Raw genomic sequence first — 15557 nt, 5'->3', positions numbered from 1 at the left:
AAGCTTTATTTGCTATTGTATGTTAGATAATATCGATATTTTGAATGTGTGTGTGTATTTAAGCTTTCTATAGATCTAATATAAGAATAGAGGTCTTTTACCTTGCAAGGTAAAGATATAGCTACATTTCATGAAGTGCTAGTAACGCACTTATAAGACTTGACTTATGAAAGATTGCGAAACAACAACGTTCAGCCAAAAAGATGGATGAACATAAACACGTTACATCAAAACGCTTTCGTAACAAGATATAACGATGAAAGTCGCATAGATAAACAAGTCAAATAAAATAGTAACGGGAGAAAGAATCGAAAAAAGTAAGATCATAATTTAACGCACAGATGTATAACTTACTATATATAACTGTATCTACATAGCAATGCATAATTATACAAGGATTTACACCTTAATTAGTTATATTGTCAAAGGTAATACAACTTTTATATTTAAGATTGTCAGTAAACTTATACGAATAATTGACTTCTACATCTTCTTTAAATACATTCACATAATTGTTTCAGTTTAAACAATTCCAACTAACTATGTCACTCTATAATATATTTCACAAATATTTAATGTTTAATTTAATGTGTGAAATAATTTTATGTTTATATGTAAAACAGCTCAAACCCTGATTTGCATTTCTTTGAAAGTCTGCTATTACGTCTCAAAACTGTAAAAATTTACACATTAAATTCAAGCCTATGTAGATAACAAGAAACACAATGCTCCTTGACTTTTTCCCATGTAAAATCACGCATAATTCTATCGTAAGCAACATTGAACGCATTGCAGATGTGTCTACGCCTTAAATATAAAATTAATTTCTACGTAACAGACAAACAGAAGAATCTAGTGCTATGTACTAAATCGATATTTTTTATTTATAAAATTCATTCACACACACATAAAACTTTTAACGATACAACTTCATAAAAAAATTACATTTTAGTGATCTATATTTATATATTTATTTTAACTATCGCCTAAATTTTTTGTAAATTTAGGATATCCTTTTGGAACGATATTATTCAGATTATGATAATTCTAAGGAAATTCTGGATGCTAATTTAAGTTCTCTTTAATACTTCCTAACAAAATGTATTAGTTTCTATGAAAAAATATTGTCAACGTAACTATTGAAATATATGTATCGTGATCGATACATAGAAAAAGTATATAAGCCTTATTCTGATTTAAAAAGTATTTTAATTTGTGCTTTGTAAACGTATATACTTTTTAAGGACATTATCGCATTATAAGGACACAAATTAATGATGCAGCTTATAATGAAATTACACTCGCGTATACAATTAAGAGAATTCTAACCTCAATTTTTCAAACTATATAAAGTTCATGCAATCTTAAAAAAAAGGTATGATTACATTCTACCCTGAAAATGTGGTTCCAAAACCTGTTACATAACTTTAATCAGCCATTTGAACGCGTAATGTACAGGTAAAAAGTTAAAACCAGTTTATACTTCCGAAAATAAATATTCTTCACTAATATAAATATAAACATAAATCTTATATATGGCGTATTACACTGTTTTGCCATATTTTGCATAATTAAAAAAAGTTACATAGATATAGGAAGTTTGAAACATTATTAAAGAATTATAAAATATTCTGAAGACGATAACAATATATTTATAATTACTGTATTATAAGATAAGAATAGATTTATCAATCTAATGGTTAGGTTTTAATACCCCATTTTAAAATGGTCACTGTTTCTAATAGTCATTGATAGAATACTTAATTACAGTAAAAAATTAAATTATTATCCTAAGAAGATCATTTTAAGCTTGCTTCATCTCAACGAATTAATCAACTCTTCCTCAACTCCTTAGTTCATCACGTGTACTAATACATGTTTACGATACCTCTTTTTCAAACCACTGACATGTAAAAGTCTAGTGGTGTAACATCAAGTTGTATAGATCTAAGTATTTTTTTATCCATATTTTCTATTTTTGTTATAAATTTGTAATACAACTTCAAATAACCTATGTTTAAGCAATAATTTTTTCTTATTTATATTCATTGAAGATCCTAATCAATTTTCGTTAGAAAAAATTGAACCACTTTATGTTGATTATCTGGAGGAAATCTGGTAACAAATAAAAAGTTACTAAAAGCGACAATGAATATCCTAGAACATTACTCTTCTCGTTAGTATTAAAACTAATAATAACCAATACAGCGACGTATAAAGCGTACAAGAATTCATTCCATTCCCGCGCGCGCGCTGAATACATTCCATCCGAATTATTATTATCTTGCTAAACCTAGAACGGTCGATAGCTCCGCAGTCGTTGTGACTCAAAGTCGAGCCGAGTCGAACCGAGAAGAGTCGAATCAAACCGAACTGGACTGTACTTTTGTAGCGCGTCAACGCGTAAAAAGGGCGAGTGCGAAGTGATAGATCATACCAATAAAAGGACTGTATTTTGTTTGAAAACTCTTCTGCGCACCCCGATACGACTTCCTAATTATGTCACTGCCATATCGGAAGATATCTCGAATTATTTAAAAAGTACTTTTAAATCATTATTTTCAGAAACAAGAAAGGCCAAAGTATAGATTAATTACTAATAAAATTACTGATTTTATTAGCCACGAGCTGGCTAATTATTACTATATATATATTATTACTACATAGATCGCATGATGCGTTCATCAAGAAATTGTATAATAAATCAAAGCATAGATTTGTACATTATTTACATTTGAAATTAATAAAATTTATTAGACTTACTTTTAAGGATACTTAGATACCCTATTAGTAATATTTTGAATACGATTTTAAGTACTAGAACTAGAACCTGCATATAGTTAGTATCGTTATCCATATTATTTTATTCTTTTGCTTTTGCTTCTTAATAGCGATCCATAGATGATTTCATTACTTTTGAACCGCATTTGCAACGAGAATATGGTTAAAATATATTTGAAAATATGTCATCGCGTTTATTAATGCAATAAACATACAGCAATAAAGTGCATAGGATTTACCCATAATCCATTTTTTATGTCTATGACTTCATACGCAATGCGCATATACGGAAGGAAAATAACCGCACATTAAAGGAGAAATACACACACACACATATAATATATTTTGCATGTATACATAAATTTAGTTCACATTTTTCTCCATTTTTTTTTATTTGTTTGTACTTCCTACATCAAATTTATGAATATTCAATGATATTTATATAATATAGACAAAATTTTTCATCGTTAAAGAATCTGATTCCAAAAATTGCATAATTCAGAAACTATACGTATTCATGTTAGAAGATGGATTATATAAAATAAAATAGTGGCTACATGCGAAATTAAATATGTACTACAACATTTTGCGTATACAAGATGAACTATGAAAATGGTACAGATGTATTATACAAACACGAATATAAATAATTTGTTACTTTTCTAATGTTATGGATAAAATAATATTACAAATAAAAATAAAAAGGAATAATTTTGCTTATCTATTATGACTCATTTAGAAGTAATAACAAGTTATAGTATACTCCTCACGCGGAAATATACAAAAATGATCCATATTTCTAAACCGAATAGCAAACTTTAATTTCTCAGTAATCATCACATTTAGAAACAAATATAGTAGTAATATGAATAACAATCAAAGAAATATGAAACAAGAAATGATATTAAAAATTCTAATTAATTTAAAAATTTTTCACGATTTTAGTTTTTACATTAGGTTAAGATATAATTTACTGGTAAGGTATAAATTTTTATTGTTATTTAAATATTGTAAAGCAGTAATTTTATATATGTATAATAGTTCTACATTGATTTCCTTAAATTTAGCATTATGCTTTTGTTATATATAAATCTTGACAAATATCAAGCATTTATATTCTAGACTTTTGAATAAATTCAATGAAATATACCTAGAAAATATTATTAAATATACTTTATGGAACATAATTTCATATTGATTAAAAAACATATAATTTACTAGGCATTTACAATATTTCATAAATACGATTATAGAATAACAATATGTTACAAAGTTTTTATGTAATGTTACACTACTTTCTCATAATATTAAAATTGTCCTATTTCATTAAGAATATTCTTTAAAAACTGAAACTAAGTATTTTTTTGAGATAATACAAAACTGGTAAAACAAACGAATGACTCACAAATATTATCACAGACATAAAAAACACATGGAAGGCACTGAAAATTTCACGAAGATGTTTAACATAAATGGAAGAGAAGTGTTTCGATTTTTTGTAGTGCCTTAACCTGAAACCTTTTGATTTTAAAAATCAAAGTATATATTTAAAAGAGATGTTTATAACAAATCTTTAGTAATAAATATTGGAAGAACTGTCCAGTGCCGAGAATTTATCAAGAAGAAGAAAACTAGATAAACTGCAATCATGAAAGAAATATTTTAGATAAAAATAAATAAAATTTTGCAGTACACGACATGACTAATTTTCTATGTCTGTACTGATAATTCTACGCATGATTATCGATATCGACATAAAATTAATAGCAATTCTAAAGTATTTCTTTTATCTGAATCAAACAAATAAGGAGAACTATCCATTAACAGCGAGACGCAAAGGGTAAGGATACAACGTGTGAATAATATTGTAAAATATGCGAAATCAAAATCAAATTCTGCGAACGCAGAAGTGCAAAAAATCCAAGTTAAAATCACAGGCTCGCACTTGATATGAGCAAAAAGTCGCAAATCGAAAACTAGTATATTGTGTCAGCGATAATGTGAGCTAAAGTATGAGCCAAAAGTCGTAAAAGATAAAAATAATAGAATTACATCCTGGACGAATAGAAAACTTAAAGAACAAAATTAAAGTCACAATCTAAGAATTTCCTTTCATGAGCCAAAAATCGCAGAATCCTCTTCAAAAAAAAGCATAAAAATGAGAAAAAAAGGTCAATTTCCAATCAATAAAAAAATTCAGAGAACTAAAATATCCAAAAATTAAAATTGCAATATAATCATCGCATTTTGTATGAGTTCTAAGGAATCTACCATTTCAGAGTTTACAATTTTCTTCTGTCATCTTGTTCATAACAATTAATTTTATCCGAATTTCATTTTTCACAAGGCATCGTATAATTTATTTCAAGAATAAAAAAATAACATAAAAGAAATTCTATTATTCGTGTTCTAAAATTTAAAAAATCTAAGATTAAAAGATTATATGAAAAAATTAAATGTAAAAAGAAGAAAGTTTCAAAGACACAATGAATTAGAAAAAAAAACAATAGATCTCGTTTACAATGCGAAAATTCGAAGAAAATCCAAGCCGAGTATTTATTGAAATACCAATACCGCAGCATCGAACTGCTCTACCCGATCAAAGTACTTTGCAGATAACTGATAAGGTACTCGATTCTCGTATAGTTCACTTACATAACTGTAGGCGTGTACTCAAAATTAGATAGTCGACATCCTCAATCGCGATTTTTAGCTCACTTTTCGAATAAGCAATAAAATTTTGTAAAGCTCCATTCGCAGGGAATCAACTAAATTCAGTGGAATTACATGCATATGTGTAAGGTTAAGAGAAACCGTTGTACCACGAAGTGGAAAGTCTTCAACTTGAATCGATTTAAAAATAGAGTTAAACCTAAATGTCACTAACATTGAATAAAAGAAGTAACAGGAGTGTAGTAAAGCGAAGAATCGTTTAGAATCTCTTCTTCTCCAACACATATGCAGGAACGAGGAAAATCAAAGAAATTGGTCAGTGTTTAAATAAATGAAAACATTCCTTTAACCAAAGATATTCGCAATTATCAGAAGAACTACCATTTTTTATCACTTAGCTAAAACGTTATAAATCACAACGACTAGTCTAATTAAAACGTAATATCGTTGCTCACGAGAGAAGAAACGTTAAGGAAAACAAAGATTGATATAATGCAAACGAACGAGACACGTCATCATAGGTTCAACAGTTGCGATCATGAGTTCGCTTGTTCCCCAGGCGGTAAACGTTTCACGAAAGAAAGGGTTGATCGTGTTATAATTCATCCATTCACTATATCGATAATATTTCTTTTTACATTTTCATTTTTCGGACATATAACAATTATATAACATACGTACGATTTTGTTCGTTAATTAATCACACGCTGCACGTTGTTATCTCTTCAAGTTCACACGAAAAGTGGTCGGAATAAGATATCGCCTATTATTAGATTCGCTATTTCAGGATCTTGAATACTCTTCAGCACTCTCACCACTGCTCCGGGACATCATTATAAAATGTGAATCTCGTGTATCAAAGGAAAGAACTTTGCGGGGAACACTTGTGTTGCGATATATCACGAAAACACACAGAAGTTCGTTGAGACGACACTTTTTTAAAAATCGTTGCAGGCAAAAAGAAACACGAGTACACGAATCTAAATACGCAGGTAGCCAGAAAATAGAAGTAATACACTCGGTCGGTAACTTCTAAACACCATGGAGCACCACTTAAACACGTTATTCTTGAAAATCTTAGAACACAGGTTAAAATATGCGTAAACGGCGACAAGACTTGTTTGGGAACTGCAAGAAGAAACATGAACGAGAGAACATGTATAATTGTGCCCGAAGGGCCGAAGAACAAGTGAAACAAATAAAACTACCACGGCACGAATAAAATGAATCGATGAGAACGACCAACGAATGAACGAACGACCGATTAGAACGCACTTCAAATGTTGCAGATGAACATTACGAGCGACGTACACGGACAGCACATATTACGGAATCGTTTCCAGCTACGATGCTATCAGAATGCATGGATTTCACTATTGTACACTTCGTAATACCACTATATAACTGTTTAGGCTTAGATACAGGTGCAGATGTATTCGTTCTCTCTCTTTTTCTATTATCTCCCTGTTTATCTTATACCAAGAATAAACAGAATAAATATGAAAAGGAAGAGGCGGTAGAAAAAGGTAGACAGGGGAGAGGAAGAAAGGATAGAATGTGGTTTATAATATAAATGAGCACTATAAAATTAATAGTATATGTAAGAGACTAATTAAATGTATCATACAAAGGAGTATCACTTTAAAATGATATTATTCAAATCAGATTAATTCTAAGGAAATGTTCACAAATAAATACTGGAGCATTTTTGAAGAAATCAAATCTAGCTTCCAAAGAAAAAATGTTGCCAATACAAATGTTGAAACTTCACTAAAAATTACTCATATATACATATGATGTTCTCAATGCACAGATAATTCATTTCGAATATTCCCGTACAAAATCAAAAATAGTATTCTATCCGAAAACGAGAAGAATAAATCTGAAGAAAGAGTAGAAGAAAGGTGGAGGAGAAGAAAGGATAGAATATACTATGCAATAAGAATTAACAGTATATGTACACAAATTCAAGCATAGCTATACAAGAGAATAAGGATAAATTACACACATTTACGTATATTGTTGAAAGAAAGGAAGATAAAAGAAAAGGATTGTGTGGTCGTGTACGAATGTATGTACATATACATGCGCACGCGCGCTCGTATATGTGTATACGTGTATATGTAGATGTGCGCGTATGTGTATAAGAGAAAGAAAAAAAGAAAAAAGAACCTGAGAGACTACGTTTAGGCAATATTTTCTTCTACACCAACATTTCTTTTCGTCGATCACTAGTTATTTAAGAGTTTCTTACACTCCGTCGAGGAGCGTTCAACACGACCGGGGAATGTATCGGTTAGTTTCACCACACACATTTCTCTTCTCTTACCCGAAACTAGTCCGTGCGTATATTCCAGTTGCGGCAACCTATGGTGATTAAAAAAAGCACTCGCGTCTCACATTCGCGACCCCAACGATAAGGGTAAGTCGAAAATCGTACGGTCAGTCCAACGTTTTCAGGGCCGCCAGGTTAACGTCACGAAATCCACCGACACAACCATAGATCCCAAACGGTGGACGGACGGACGTAAGGACGGACGGCTGGCTGGCAGCAGGCAAGGCGGAATCACAGAGAGGTCCGGGGGGAGAGGCATTGAATACGGCGGGGTGAGGGTAAAGTTTTTGGGCGAGGGGCAGGTGGGGTTATAAGGGGACGGGGACGTATGAGACAAAGTGGGGGGAAAACGAACGAGAACGAGCGAGCGACCGAACCGACTGACGACGTAGCGTCGCGGGGGACGGAGGTCTACGCTAGCTCAGGACCGTTACATTCAGGTCCCCTCAGTGCCACTACTTCTCGTCGAACACATATTTTTCCCTTTTTTTCTCATTTTTTTGATGTATATTATTATATCGTTGGATCTTAGATCTGTAAGATAATATAGACAGACTTTTAAATATAGTAAATTAATGGAAAATATGAAAAGTTTATTTTAGATAATAACGGCATGTTGGAAAGAGAGATCCATGTATACAACCCTAAAGATCTCCGCGACTTAAAGGTGATAGTTTAGAAACGTATTAACTATAATGTTGTAAGGTTTTACAATATGTTGTATGAAATTGTTTGTTTGGTAAGTTCGTAGGATTCACAACACCAGAACTATAAAGTTTATGCTAAAGAAATTTAAGTTGAAGGTATATGAAAAAATATATAAATTTTGTTATCATACGAACTGGAATCCTCAATTATGCACATACATACATACATAATCTTATGATCATTCAAATTCCTAAAAATATATTGTCGATCTATGAAATTTCCATGAAAAATTATGAATTAGTTATTTTAATCACTAATAATTCTAGTGTTAACTTACATATATATATGACAAAACGCTGATCTATGCAAAATGCTGTTGTATGTATGTATGTATGTATGTGTGGATAAAAACTGCTTTTAATTGACAATTAAATGTAACTGAGAAGAAACACTGGAAAAAGTATCATTATTTAACAAAAACGTTTGATCTCATATCTTGATGAAAAAATTAAGAAATGTTAGATGTTAGATCAAATGTTCAATTTCATCTTTTTATCATGAATTTATTATTTCTGTCCGACTATCATTTATTATGATATTTATAAAATTTTTTCTTTTTATGGCAAGAAACTAAGTATTCCAGTAGCGTATATACATTATATTTACATTTTTTTCAAATTTTATCGTTTACTATTATATATTTCATTATTCGTGCTATTCGATATACATATTTCAAGTACTGCTATTTACATTCAAATTTTCATTCATTTTTGTTACGCGTTCTTTAATCTAGGCTTTCACTTAGAATTCGGAATTTTTATGAACTAAATAGATAATACATTAGTACCTATTTAATACATTTAGTAAAAATGAAAAAGACAATGGGAAATATACTATGCCATACAAATACTTTAGATTTTTTATTGATATAAAATGATTCGATGTAAAGTACGATAAAAAGTAAAAGATGATTAGTCGAATGCAGATGATTTTAATTCTAAATAAAAAGTGGCATTATAGCTATAATAGGAGTAACTTTTAATCTTTAACATACATATCAAATTTCCTTTCTTACATATTTAACTAAAACATATATTCAAGAATATCTACATTTTACGATGTAACATTGAACATTTGTCCTCGAAATTTTTCATTCTTTAAGAAGATACACGTAATCAGAATCTTCCCAATCATTTTACTAAAATCCTGAAATAGAAAATGACAAATCTCTGTAATTAAACCAATAACAAGAATATAAAGAGTTTGTTATCAAATATCATACCTTGCATCATTTATTATCATCAATTCAAATAAGTGCAAGAAATTCTTCTTTTCTTAAAAATCATTGATAATTGCTCTTATCTAACTATACTTCAATCCTGAAAAAATAGTCATATCAGCGGCAGTTGGTGTGTTAATTTCTACTAATAATAAAATTCGACTTTCAAAAGCGTAGGTGCAAGTAAGTTAAGAGCGATGTATACGGCACTGTATCGGGCACAAGCAAACTCGCTGCCTTTGCGGCCGGGTAGAAGGGAAGAGAAGGGTTGGGTAGAGGGAAGAGCAGCGAAATGAAGAGGAGGGGCCGGGAGGGGCTGTGAATAGTACGGGTAGGGATGTCGGCCGTTGTCGGAGGAGGGTATATGGTTGATCCTGGCCGCGCACATATGAAGGTACGAGAGAGACGGGTAGAGCGTGTGAACGAGCAAAAAGGAACGGAACAGTGCAAGAGCCCGGCAACGATGCATTACTGGCATACGCATGGCAACGTCGCAAAAGGCTTCATGGACGCCAAGCAATCCACCAACACACAAGTATACGGAGAACGGCAGACCAGAGAAGGAAAGAATCCCGTTTTACTGAGTTGAAGGAGATAGAAAGAAGGGGAAGAGGGGGGGGGGGGACAAATACACGAGAGAATGAGAGATCTACCGAGTCTTAAACAGGCTACGAAGTTTTCCACTGATCTCTTGAGATTTCAGAAAAACGTTTGACATATTCTAAATACATACATGTATTTGTATATGTACGCGTACGAAATAGTTTCGTTTCACTAACTTACTTCATGTATATAATATACGTTGTATTGCATACTCGAATGTATTATTATCCATACATTATATCATTTCTCTTATGCCAATATCGTGAATGTACTATTCAATAGATTATAGAAATTCTCAATTAAATATAAAATAAATGAAATGATGAATCAAGTAGAGTATAATCACTGTTGTTATACTACGTTTGTTGTGCCACGTCCAGCATTTTGGCATAAGGGGTTTCATCATTTATTATACAATTCCTATTATTGTGATATGTTTCGGTTTCGAACTTTACCATATTACAACATGGAAACATATAATAATTATGAGAATAGTTTATATATATAATAAATAAATTGCATGTTAATAAAACGAAATTATGTAATAAAATATATTAGTAATCTTATAGATTGCGGATGTTTGAGCTTTTATGGGAAATTTAAAGATGCAAAAATGCATGTACAGGATGCATATATAAATGTAAAAATAAACAAAATATTCGAAAAAGTAGTCGTTATAATATATAGTGGACGGATCAAACCTTTGCTTAGATTTCATATCATTGAATGTGTTCATAAAAATATGAATTTACATAAACACCCATAATCTATTTATAACTTCAAAATCTTTGAATCTAAAAAATGAATTATTTATCTTGTAAGCCAGAATTTACAGTAATGCTTATACCACACAAGCTTATAATGCAACTTAAAATTGATGAAAATATACTTTAAAGTACATAAACAAATCCAAAAACTTGCAAGTTTGCAAAACAAGAAAACGATGAACTATTTCATACTGCAAATTTAAAATTTGTTTCGAAATAAACGAAATATGTAATATGGTATATCTGTAAAACCAAGCCCAAACATCAAGAATCCAGGGGCGTAGACTACACAAATTGGTTTCTTTACATATTATTCCTTCATTATCGATATAACCGATTTTAATGCTGAATCATCGTTTCTCCCTGTTTTATTTCGTTAAATACGAATACACCTTGTCGCGATGTATTTAAAATATTTCTCGAATCGATACATTACGCTCCTTATAATGAGAAATAATAACAGAAGTGGAACTGTAAAACAATAACACTGATTACTCGATGGCGAAAGGGTGTGGCAACGCCATTGAGTCGTTACACGCAGGAATAGAGCAAGTAGTGGGATAATACGTGCGATTGCGTATATTTGTGTGCGCGCACGCGTACATATATATATGTATGTAAGTGAATAAGCGAGAAAGAAAGAAAGAAAGAATGATGCCGCGTGGAAAGGAGAAAGAAACTGACTGAAGTGCAAAAGAAATAGACAGAATAAGAAGCGAGACGACCGTAAAAAAAGAGCAACAAAAATGAAGAGAGAAAGAGAAAGAGGGAGATGGTAGAAGTGGCGGAAACTCAGAGCGGTGGAGTGCGGATGGGGACAAGGATGAACCACCTTAAAGGGGATAGCATGAATCATAAGTAATCAATATTATACCTACGACCGATATAGAAAAATTTTGAGTGATATTTAACTCCTATACCATCTAAAAAAAATTGCTATTTTAAAATTTAATTTCATTTCTGAAATGTTGCTTGTGATTATAATAATTAAGTATCTTTGATTTGAAAAATATGTTCTGAAATAATATGGCCGTTTCCTTTATTGCCGTCTTCACATATATACCGGGGATATATATGCTGTTTTTATTAAATTATAATATTCTTTCGTCCGTAATTTCATATTCTTATATATATATTTTTAATCAATTGCAAAATATATATATATATATATATAGTACATATGTAGTCGTATTATTCCATGATTTGAATCTTTTCTTTAAATAGAATTGGAATTCATATTTAGGGAAAATGTAAAATATTTATTATAATTCTTAAATTATAATTTATGTATATAGTAATGTCATTAATAATAAGTTGCTTTATTTTGATGTAAAATAACAACCATGGTATAAATCGGTATGAAATAACATTAGTAATAGAAACGTAGAATATATGACTAGAATCGTGTAAAAATAATTCATATGTTAATCCTCATTCTTATAAAGAAATGAAAAATGTGAACTATTTTGTATATTTTTTTGTATTGTAATCAACTTTCTGGTTATAATTGTAGCTATGCGCTGAATTTATGAGAAGGTTGCAAAATAAAAATAATATTAAAACAAGAAAGTATAAAATAATTTAAAAATAATTTATTAATTTTTGATAATTTTATCGTTTACATGCATATGTTAGTTTTTTAATATTTTGATCATATGAGAAACTATACTACAAATTTTCGTAATATTATCAACTAGCAATTAATAAAAATCATACCATAAGCATGAGACGATTTCAGTTATTTCACTATAAGCAAAATTTTATGTCATATAATACGGACGTTGCTAATACCGTTATGCAGTTTTTCCCCACATACATACTTAAGTAGTTTATTGCGTTCACAAAATATTCTTAAAAATAGAGTAATATAATATACAAGAATAAAAAAATTTATATAATGATATTGATTTGTATATAATTGTCATGTTTGTTAACTTCTTTTCAAAACAATATATTTTTAATATTACTTTCATGAAATTTTTACTGCAAGCAACTTCAAATATTTCTGTATATTTTTATTTGATACGAAGTTATGCTTTTTCTTTTATAAAATGGTAATCGTGTTCGATACATGTTAAATATGTTCAGTTTTACATAAAAGGAAAATTGATTCCAAACATGTATTTACTGATGCGTGATATAATTTCTTTAAGTCTTATATTAGTATTTTATCTACTTTTATTATCTATAATTTGTTGAAACTATATTTCTTGTTTAATACTTCCATTAACTTGTTTAAATAAATTATTCAATACATTTTATTTTTGCAGTAATAATATATCAGTAGGACGACATTATTGTAAAGCAAGGGTTAATTATATTTTGTATGTACATATATACATTTATAATTAATATTATTTAACGTTCTACAAATTTGGTAACTGTTTTGAAGCAGACATATTTATTTCTTCGTTAAATCGTAATGGTTGACTTGTGTGGTATAATCCATACATCTGAGCTAATATATTAATAGCAGCTACATCTCTTGCTTCTGAAATGGTTTGTCCAAAACCTACAAATGTAATTAATTAATTATTTGTTATAAGATACTTGTGCCTTTCAAATATTTAAAAATATTACCTGAACCTAAATATTCTTTGTTTGCATAAATTCCAATATGATAGGCAGCTAAAAGTGTATTTCTTCCAGTTTGTCCAATAAGTCTTGCTTCTATAGGTGTTTTCTTCTCTGTAGAAATTACATCATTTAACATTTCGAATGGTTTAGTTGGGCACCATATTTCAGTTAGATCTTTGCTTGCTAATCCTACTATCAAAAAATCTCTGACAAAAGCACTTGTGTGATCAATATTAACGCTTTCAGCAAGTGCTCCCACGAGTGCTGTAAATGTTTGTGCCAATGTTTCTTGGGACACAGGATGTTCCTAAATAATATATAATAAAGTTATTAGTTTGTAACAGAACAATGAATTACTAAAATAGTTAAGTTATATACAAACACTAGTTAAAATGATGTCTTTTGTTCCAATATGTAAAGCTGCTGTAGCTAATATCTCTTGAGACAAAAGATAGTCATGAAGTGCCCTAAAATATAAGTGAATATATTAGGAATGAATTTAGAAATTCAAATCTGCAGTTTATATAACATGAAAATTTTGTTTTTTGATTATAGCTGATACATTTTTTATAATACTTATGTGCATACACAAATACATATCATACAGTTTATACATACATAATACCAATTTCAGGAAGACGTGGTAAACTTTTATTTAAATACTTCTTTACAACTGCTGAAGTTATTTCTCTCCCTTTTTTAATATATTCTTCGTTATGTTGCACATCTAGTTTAGGATCCTCTATTCCCATATTTTCCTGCTTTTTTAATTCATCAAGGATATATGATTTGTGTATAAAAGCTTGATTCAATTTCTCAATATCGAATTTTTCTGAAAGTCTTTGATTAAATGCATATATTTCTATATTTCTATTCCACTCAATAAAATTACTACGTTTTGGTTCAGGTTGAGGTGGTAACCTCCTTTTTCTTCGGGTTATTTCAAATTGAGTTGGAGCAACCCATCGCTGAATATATCTGCAAACTATATTTGCAATTAAGATATTATATACTCATTTTCTCATACATTAGAGTTTTTATCCATATATTTACCTCCATAATTTACATACTTTATGCTCATAAGACTTTGGAAACATAATTGTAACCTATTCATATTTTTATTTTATAAGAAATATAATTGAGTTTTTGTTAAAATATAAGTTTTCACTTCAAATGAGAATTGTTTCTATTAATGCTATAAATGCAGATTAAAATATTAAAACTGTTCATTTATTTTAATATTGTTTACAATATACTACAATTACAACCATAGAACTATGAGAATAGAATACGTCAGTGCGTAAGAAAGAGAACGCTGCATAGAGGCCGTCCAACAAGTCCTATTGAGGGAGATATCGCCATTTTGATGTATTTTAATTCCCTTATTAACCGTATGGTTCTAGTACTATCATGAAACTGCCTTAATGCAAATGCACATTTAGTGATTTACGCTGCTTTACAACGGGCGACAGAAACTGTCACTAGGCTGCCATATATCAGAATAGAAAAGAGAGGCGGGTAGAAAAAAAACAGAAACGTCTATACGATCGTGATTGTGCTTGGGAGAAAAGTGTATATAGTAAAGATGTTTTGTGTATGTATTGTGCTGGATTGCAGTAGTAAATATAAATACAACAAAAAATATTCGTTATTTAAAATATCCAAAAACGTGGATTTAAAAAAAAAGTAATTGCAAGCCATTTCTGAAATAACACAATTAAGATCACTATAACCGATGCGTCAAAAACATTTTAAAGACAAATATATAATAAGAAAAAATGCGATTCAAAGATACAATTATTGCAACATACTGTCTGCGAAATTAGTACTGTTTTGTGTATGTTTATGTTGTTATAGTAATAAATACAAAATATTGAATGCATATATAAAAAAT

At 30.0% G+C, this 15557-nt stretch overlaps 2 protein-coding genes and 1 long non-coding RNA gene across 15 annotated transcripts in view; 1 reads left to right on the top strand and 2 right to left on the bottom strand.

Moving 5' to 3' along the window:
* Window positions 1-7930, bottom strand: part of LOC126865502 (uncharacterized) — a 70190-nt gene extending 62260 nt beyond the window's left edge. For 9 of the 13 annotated variants that reach the window (XM_050618078.1, XM_050618090.1, XM_050618088.1 and 6 more), the window contains exon 1: window positions 7784-7930. The gene's annotated coding sequence lies outside the window, so the exon portion shown is untranslated. The other 4 variants (XM_050618081.1, XM_050618086.1, XM_050618079.1 and 1 more) reach the window with 3 other exon arrangements.
* Window positions 7606-9463, top strand: LOC126865544 (uncharacterized). The gene is made up of 2 exons (XR_007689587.1): window positions 7606-7749; window positions 7812-9463. It is a non-coding gene; the product is annotated as an uncharacterized LOC126865544 (long non-coding RNA).
* A 3854-nt stretch (window positions 9464-13317) lies between these two features.
* LOC126865528 (39S ribosomal protein L44, mitochondrial) lies at window positions 13318-15071 on the bottom strand. Its single transcript, XM_050618151.1, has 5 exons — window positions 14717-15071; window positions 14282-14648; window positions 14046-14130; window positions 13667-13970; window positions 13318-13598 (listed from the first exon to the last, which is right to left on the bottom strand). The coding sequence occupies exons 1-5, from the start codon at window positions 14775-14777 to the stop codon at window positions 13453-13455; spliced, it is 963 nt and encodes a 320-aa protein (XP_050474108.1). The 5' UTR covers window positions 14778-15071; the 3' UTR covers window positions 13318-13452.
* Between the last annotated feature and the right edge of the window lie 486 nt (window positions 15072-15557).

Source organism: Bombus huntii, chromosome 5 (genome assembly GCF_024542735.1).
Source record: "Bombus huntii isolate Logan2020A chromosome 5, iyBomHunt1.1, whole genome shotgun sequence".
In the NCBI taxonomy this organism is placed as follows: Eukaryota; Metazoa; Arthropoda; class Insecta; order Hymenoptera; family Apidae; genus Bombus; species Bombus huntii.
Note: the sequence above shows the minus strand (reverse complement) of the source record. Positions and strands in the feature narration are given on the sequence as shown.

What these genes read in the sequence shown, in the direction of transcription:
- LOC126865528 (XM_050618151.1), bottom strand. Translation starts at nt 14,777, where the DNA reads ATGAATAGGTTACAATTATGTTTCCAAAGTCTTATGAGCATAAAGTAT. An exon ending in AAAGTATGTAAATTATGGAG is followed by an intron (nt 14,649 to 14,716) that starts GTAAATATATGG and finishes TTGCAAATATAG; the next exon opens with TTTGCAGATATATTCAGCGA. An exon ending in CTTCCTGAAATTGGTATTAT is followed by an intron (nt 14,131 to 14,281) that starts GTATGTATAAAC and finishes CTTATATTTTAG; the next exon opens with GGCACTTCATGACTATCTTT.